Source organism: Neoarius graeffei, chromosome 18 (assembly GCF_027579695.1).
Source record: "Neoarius graeffei isolate fNeoGra1 chromosome 18, fNeoGra1.pri, whole genome shotgun sequence".
Lineage (NCBI taxonomy): Eukaryota > Metazoa > Chordata > Actinopteri > Siluriformes > Ariidae > Neoarius > Neoarius graeffei.
Window position 1 is genome coordinate 20,125,636 of NC_083586.1, and position 7,321 is coordinate 20,132,956.

The 7,321-nt window shown below is 37.0% G+C and overlaps 1 protein-coding gene across 1 annotated transcript; it reads right to left on the minus strand.

The window, feature by feature from the left end:
* Nucleotides 1-2,594: 2,594 nt before the first annotated feature.
* LOC132866639 (interferon-induced protein 44-like) lies at nucleotides 2,595-6,421 on the minus strand. Its single transcript, XM_060899429.1, has 7 exons — nucleotides 6,343-6,421; nucleotides 5,791-5,824; nucleotides 5,309-5,507; nucleotides 4,085-4,231; nucleotides 3,757-3,928; nucleotides 3,025-3,125; nucleotides 2,595-2,867 (listed from the first exon to the last, which is right to left on the minus strand). The coding sequence occupies exons 1-7, from the start codon at nucleotides 6,389-6,391 to the stop codon at nucleotides 2,679-2,681; spliced, it is 891 nt and encodes a 296-aa protein (XP_060755412.1). The 5' UTR covers nucleotides 6,392-6,421; the 3' UTR covers nucleotides 2,595-2,678.
* Between the last annotated feature and the right edge of the window lie 900 nt (nucleotides 6,422-7,321).

A 7,321-nucleotide genomic window follows, 5' to 3' on the forward strand; every position in this document is an offset into this window, starting at 1 on the left:
TAATCTAAGTTTATATTATTAACCTTACTTTCACATTATAAGTTAAACAGATGTTATATTAAACTTTGTCTTGTCAACATTTTGGAAATTGTTTGTGTTCATTGAGATATTGTTAAAAATGTTACTTTTCAAAGGGGGTGTACTCATTTACGCTTAGCACTGTATATATATATATATATATATATATATATATATATATATCTCACGGGAGATTGCTCTAAAACAACGAGGGAGGCTCAGCCTCCTCTAAAAATGACGAACATCGTGTAGGATGAATTGCGCTAGGCTTATGTTATAGCCGACCTTCTAACATTGCTATTTCAGATCCAGAATCATAGAAATATATGTGCTCAACCCAACTACAGTGCGAAATCATTCCATTATAACTTTCCCCAGTTCGCCTAATGTGTGCGTGAGTTTTTCCCCCTCGTGACAGCGCGATGCAGCCCAGCCTCAGTGGACTTCAATGGTATTTGGGAGCTATGCGTTTTTCAATCTTAAAATGCAAGATGATGATTGGACAAATACTGCGAAAACACCCGCCCACAGACTCCCACGGACTCCCAGCCTCAGTGGACTTCAATGGCATTTGGGAGCTAAGCGCTTTTCATTCTCAAAATGCAAGACGATTATTGGACAAATACTGCGAAAACACCCACCCACAGACTCCCAGCCTCACAGTGGGAGGGACATGGCAAAGCTTTCCGCGAGGAGACTGGTGATTGGTGAAAGCGGCCGGATATTTTCTTTGATTGACAGCTCGTTTCAAATATAGACAGGCAGCGGTGAATTTCAGTTCAGTCCCATGCGAATTCGCAAGTGCTGTGGTGTATTGTAAGAGATCAGCTTACATTTCGATTTCATTCATTACATACGGTTTCTACCAGCTTTTTTAGTTTGTATATATTTTCATTGTAAATAAAGTGTAAATATAGTGTTGTCAAGTTTGCTATCTTAGTTCCAGAAATTTCATTTATTTGAGTGACTGAACTTGAACTTGAGGGGGCTAGTCAGCTAGCAAGAAAGCTGCGCACGGATGCCGAGCATTGTTGATTTAATTTTGGCGAAGCCATTTGCCAGTCTTCCTTTCGAGGAAAAAATTAAAATTAAAGAGCAGGGTAGACCAACGCCTCAAATTGACTTGGTGAAAAAGGTAGGGAATAATACTTGTTCCTTTCAGCTCTCCTGGTATGAGAAAGTGAATTGGCTAACAGCAAGTGACCCACATCAACAACAGTAAATAGGCTACTTTAGTAATATGTCATGGATGGACCAAAAATATAGAATCTATTTAAAATGTTTATGCGGAGTATATTATATTGGAATATATATATATATATATTTCTGGATATAAATTAAACACAGCTACAATTTGGAAAACAATTTTAAACAAAAACATAGCCGAGAACATTTCACACTACAGACCTGGATTAAAAGTGAAGGGTTATCAAAATTGTCAATAAAACATTTCTCAGTCAAAATAAGTAAAATATAGGGAAAGTGTCATTGAATGAAATGTGTGGCACCCAGCTCTATGTTTGGCTCCCCAAGGTCAGTGCTTGTGCCTATTCCAGAACACTCTGCTGTTACTGCTGAGGTTCCTGACAAAGAGCTGCTTTCAATAATCAATTTTTAAACAACATGCCACAATTTTAAAATATAAAATGTTAAAATATACCCCCCCAACACCACCATCATGTATATTGGACAGTAGGCTAATGGGCCAAAAGAACCTGTTATTTCACAGTTTGTGACCCTGCCAACAATCAGCCAGATCAGAGGCAAGAGTATGGGCAAAATTGATGTGTTTTTTCTTTTTTCTTTTAAAATCTGGAAATATCGTAACCGACCAGCCTCCCGTTTGAAAGACTACCAGCTGCCACTGATATATATATATATATATATATATATATATATATATATATATATATATAAGGATCGATTGTCAAAACTGAACCATCAATACAAGTTTTATTAGGTACTCGCTTGGAGTGAGGAATTGACATTGATTCTGGAATCTAGTGTGTCTGTGGTAAAGAAGTATCTCTATTTTTTTTTTGTTTGTTTGTTTTTGTCAAGTAGATCTTTTTTTGTTCTCATTGCCCAGTTTAACTTTGTTGCTAGTCTTCTGTTATATTAAACTCAGTGTGTTTCTGCAAGTTTTCTGTTTGGAACATGCCTGCAGTCTTGAATCTGCATCTGCACACCAAGTCTGCCTGTTTCCTGTGTGTTCGTTTTGTGCTGCAGAAAAGTTCTTATAAAAAAATGCACAAGAAATATTTTTAGTGTAATTAATGATCACAGTACAAAAAAAGCACATTTTCAAATCAAAGACAGATAAAAAGCCAAAAACCTTAGCTAATGTGCTCATTTTAAAATCTGAGGACTGAGTGAGTATACATGACTGAGACTGATATGTGAGACGTCCTGGGAATTGTCTTAGTTTATCACAATAACTTCATCTTTCTCCTAGTTACATTTAAGGTGTATTAACTCTGAAAATTAATGAAATCATTGTCTTATTGTAACTGTAACTAAAGTGACAAACTAATGTACTTCATAAAGACAGAATATTACATTACATTTACATTACGAATGCATATTTGTTAACCGTCTTCAATTATAAATCATATGCATAATGTGTTTTTCATGTACTTGAGGTATTGGGTTCTGAATCCCTACTTAGGTTTGTCACCAGAGTTAGAGGATTTTTTCTTTAGCGCGTCACAGGCAATGTTCACAATCTGATCAAGTGCCTTGAAAATCAGGGCATCAATGTCATCGTCTGTGTCCATCTCCTCATGGTAGTTTTTCACAGGGAAAATGTGACTCATTGGAATTCCCAGCAGATGACTACACATTTCCATCTGGAAAAAATAAAAACATGGATCAACTGAATCAAAGAAAAAAAAAAAAAGAAAAGGCCAGTGAAGGCTTTCTATGATTTTTCACTCAGTTTTTCCACTTGATCACAGTTTTTTTTAACTTAATTTATAATCTGCATGTATATAACCAAATAATTACCTTCTCTTTGATCTTCTTGCTGGTGTAGACCTTCCTTACATCACCTTTAACCAGTGGGCATGCTAAATCTGGTCTTGTCATGATGATTACTTGAGGCAATTCTGGATGATAGAATAAATTATTCACAATCAATCCATGCAATATAAGAAAGTTTCTATGCAAACTTAAGAGTCAGTGTTGCAATTTGCACCGAGGGTTGTATTTAGAGTTAAGAATATTTGGCAAGGATTTAATAAGAATTGTGCACACTGATATTCGGACTTCAGATGTACTGTAACTACAAATGTTTCAGAAGTTATGTTTTTTTTCTTAATCTGAGACATTGCTTCTGTCAAGAACCATTTTTTAAAAAATACATTAATGAATTAACATAGTAAGCTGTAAACAGAAGAATGCACTGAATAATGCATAATGTAGGTGGAAGCCATATTGTCAAATTGTCATAAATCAAACCACAATTTTAATGATAATCATGCCTCCACCACTATAACCCATGTTTCTCAACTTAAGTAGGTGCACAGATAAGGTCCCACTCTAAATATTGCTGTAAATGTTGCCAACTCTGAATATCACTGACAGACTTAAACACAAGTTGTTCCCTGGCTTGAGAACTCGGCCATAATTTGACTGAGCATTATGATTTACGTACTTCTGTGCTCTGTGAAAAACATTTTATCATGAAAATTTTTCTTCAACTAAGGGAAAATTATAGTCTCTAACAATTAGCCTTACTCAATTCTGCAGCTGCTTCACGGATATTTTTCATCTTATTAATAACTGAATCGTTCATCATGGATACTTTGTCTGCTGCAATAATGTTGACCACGCAGAAGGTTTGTTCCTCAAGACTGGGGTTGCTTCTGTAGCAAGAGTCCTGCACACAGCAGGATGATGCCTTCTGAAACTGAATGTGTACGGGGGGTCTTATAGATCACTTAATGATATGCAAAATTTCTGAAATCAGCTACTTCATCAGTGGTTCAAAATGCAATGTATTATCAATGATATAATTAATTGTCTATTCTTTCTCCTTTAGCAATTAAATTTCTAATTTTCTCACATTGTATCCTTCTGGAAGAACACCCCTTAAGGCTCTGATGAGGTCCACTGAAAGCGCACCAGCTTCATTTGCTTGAAATCCCATGACATCATTAAAGGCAAAAGGCAAAAGTGAACCATCCTCTCCTTCAATGTAATGGGTTTCGTACTGTAAGACAAATACAAAGGCATTATATCGTATAATATGTTCTTGTATTCCCTTGTGTTTGATCTTTTTTTCCATTAGTCACCAGCAACAAAAACAAAGTTCCCATCAATTCCCATAGACAGATTTGCCTTTCAGCAGGAGGAAATGAAAATATTTTTGCCATCAAGAGCAAAAATGGATATAGCCACACAAGCAGATTCCTGAGGAGAACCTGTTCCAGTTCGCCAGAAATGTGTGTCTAGGGCAGAAATGTATGTGTCAAAAGGACAGTCAGCCAACACATGGGGCAAAACCTACAAAGAATTGCTTGAATTAAAAGAAGCTTTGTGTTCTGGAATGGTTGAGTCAAAATCCAGAATTCAAATGAAAATCTGTGGGATGACCTAAAATTGCTGTCTTCTAACATTCTTCATCTAATTTAGGAGACTTGGGAAGGAGGGAGAGAAATGGCAAAAAATAAAATAAAAATGCAAAGCCGATAGAGACAGATGAACTCCAAACTAGTTGATACAAAGGGACAATAGAATAAACTATAGACTTGAGGTGAACTGTCGCGAATGTAGCGGAGAGACGGACGCGAGTGCAGGGAGGTCTTTATTACAGGTGCAATATTTACAATTGTGAAGCAAGGTTAGAGAAACGAACTGAAACAAACAAAACCGAAAGCAAACAGAAGCATGAACAGAAAGCAGAGCCATAAATCCAGGGTCATATAAACGGAGTCAGAAGCGTGCCAAGAAACAAACATGACAAAGCAATACTTCGTAAAGTGTTTGAGCAGCCAGCAATTTTAAGCGCGCGTGCCGATTGTGCTCCAATCAGCAACAGGTGTTTGCAATGATCCACTGTCCCATGAGCACGTGCGAGGCGCTCAAGCGTGCGAAGGCGTGGCATGAATATAAAGCAGTGTTTAGATTTTTTTTTTTGGACAAAAGACTCTTTCTGTGAAGAATCACTTCAAAAGGAACTTTGAAAAAAATATATATTTAAATTTGATGCCGGAAAGACAGAAAAAGGAGATATAATCAGGGGTGATATACTTAGTAAATTGTCAACTAAAAATTCTGCAGTACTTACAGTTTTTGTAAAACTTTTTCCACGTACTGCTGTGTTAACTAGAGCACCAGAGGTGATTCGTTTTTGGAAAGCATTGTTGACTGAGTTGATAAAGCTGGACGTTCCAGCTCCAGTGTCACCAACAAGCAGAATCCTGACAAACTGAATGTTTGGTTGGTTGAGCCTGAAATCCCTGAGTTTCTTTTCCAAGTCATTTTTCCTATCACATAAAACAAAAGGGGAAAAAAAGGAAGCTAGCATCCTACTATTTCATTTCCTGGTGTTTAGTGATTTGAAGAAGAACCTTTTTAAAATAATAGCCAGTAGTCAAAATCAGAAAGTCAAACTGAAATGTGAGCATAAATGTTTCAGTTTCTGTCAACAATTGATAGATTTTAAGGCTGAAATAAGAACAAGTGCATAAATGCTCAGAGTGAAATGAAACAAAGGCTTATGATCAAATGGCTATAGATATTTCTTTTATGGATGGTAATGCAACTTACCCCCAAGGCATCGTCCTCCATGGCTTATCGAATTCTTTTTAAAAAATTAGAATAATAGTTACCCAAGTTACAGTTTTGTACTTATGTATGAAATATAGCAAACTTGTATGTTTCTAAATCAATGAAAATACAAAAGTGTTCAGTATATTTCCATGAGATACAGAGGCAATGTTAAAAAAGGGGACCTGACTGTTAGATTCATGCACTTTATGATTGTACTTTTAACACAAGGATCTCATTTAATTTTTTTCATTTGTTATTATGAATGGATAGTTTCTATCCCAGAAATTGTGTCTAGAATGCATGAGAAATGATCACTGCAGGAGGGTGTGGTTTTAAACCTCTCCCAATAATGTTAATTCTACGCTGTGATCCATGATTTTAGTCAAGCCACATCAATTACTTGTGAATTGCACACTTCCTTGTAGATTAACTCCCATAATTAAAAAAAAGTCAACAAAATCTCAAGGCTTAATTGTAAGAAACAGTTAATCTGACAGATATTATAAGACTAAGAGGTGTTTGTCCTACTGTTAAAAAAAAAAAACTCACCTGGAGACGGAGGGGGAGAAGGCTCCTGTTTGGAAAAGAACGCTCCCATTTTATTCAATTTAATGAATCCAGATAAACAATACTGATGAGAAAAGTAGAAAATATAGACAGATGTTTCATGTAGGGTTCCATCAAAAAAAGTAATAATTCTATATATGCAGTCATCCAAACAAAGAAATATTCCAAAAAATATTATGCTGCAAAATTTTAAAGGCTCACTCACAACCCGCCGTACGTGCTACTATGGGTGGTCTACGGTAAAAAATTTGGCAAACCCGTGCTTGAGACTTGCACGACACTTGTGTGTGTTCAGTGCCGTAGAAGGTCGCAGACTGACCGTGGAGACTTTTGGTCCTGCACATACAAATTCTATGGGTGTTGCGAAAAATCAAGAATGCATACTTTACGTACGTGAACCGTACTCCTTTTGTACGCCTGAACCAAGTCAGCAGCACGGCTAGTAGGGGCTTTTTGTGATGACAGTAAGACACACGAGTGACGCACGGTCATTGTACGAGTGACGTGCCTCAGAAGTACTACACAAGTATTCCACACTTGCTATTTGTGCGGCACGCAAGACAGAAGTACATCTCACTTTCTTCCTGTATGTGTGGCGTGCAAACAGTGCACGCGACCTGCATGCGACACGAGAGGAAAGACTCTGGGTATATATATTGGGGGAGGAACCAAGGAACCAATCATGTAGCGTGTAGCATTGTAGAAGGAAAGAAGACCACCTCATTTGCTGTTTTTATTTGAGTATATGTTAATTTACCATGCAAACGTCAATTAATAAAACATGAGTATAAGGGAATAATGTATTTTATTATATTGTAAAAAATCCCAACTAAATAGCCCAACAGTTTGAGCACTGAAACACACTTTGACTCCGAGCTGCTGTCCTGCTCCTACTCCTGCTGAGTGGTGGGACGGGGTGTCAGGATGTCCTTGTCCTCATCACTGAGCATGGCACAATGGC

Bases quoted from the DNA above. Each gene is read 5' to 3' on its own strand.
- LOC132866639 (XM_060899429.1), bottom strand. From the start codon at position 6,391: ATGGGAGCGTTCTTTTCCAAACAGGAGCCTTCTCCCCCTCCGTCTCCA. The intron at 4,232-5,308 runs GTAAGTACTGCA...TTTGTCTTACAG, and splicing joins GAAAAAGTTTTACAAAAACT to TACGAAACCCATTACATTGA. The intron at 2,868-3,024 runs GTAATTATTTGG...TATTTTTTCCAG, and splicing joins GCAAGAAGATCAAAGAGAAG to ATGGAAATGTGTAGTCATCT.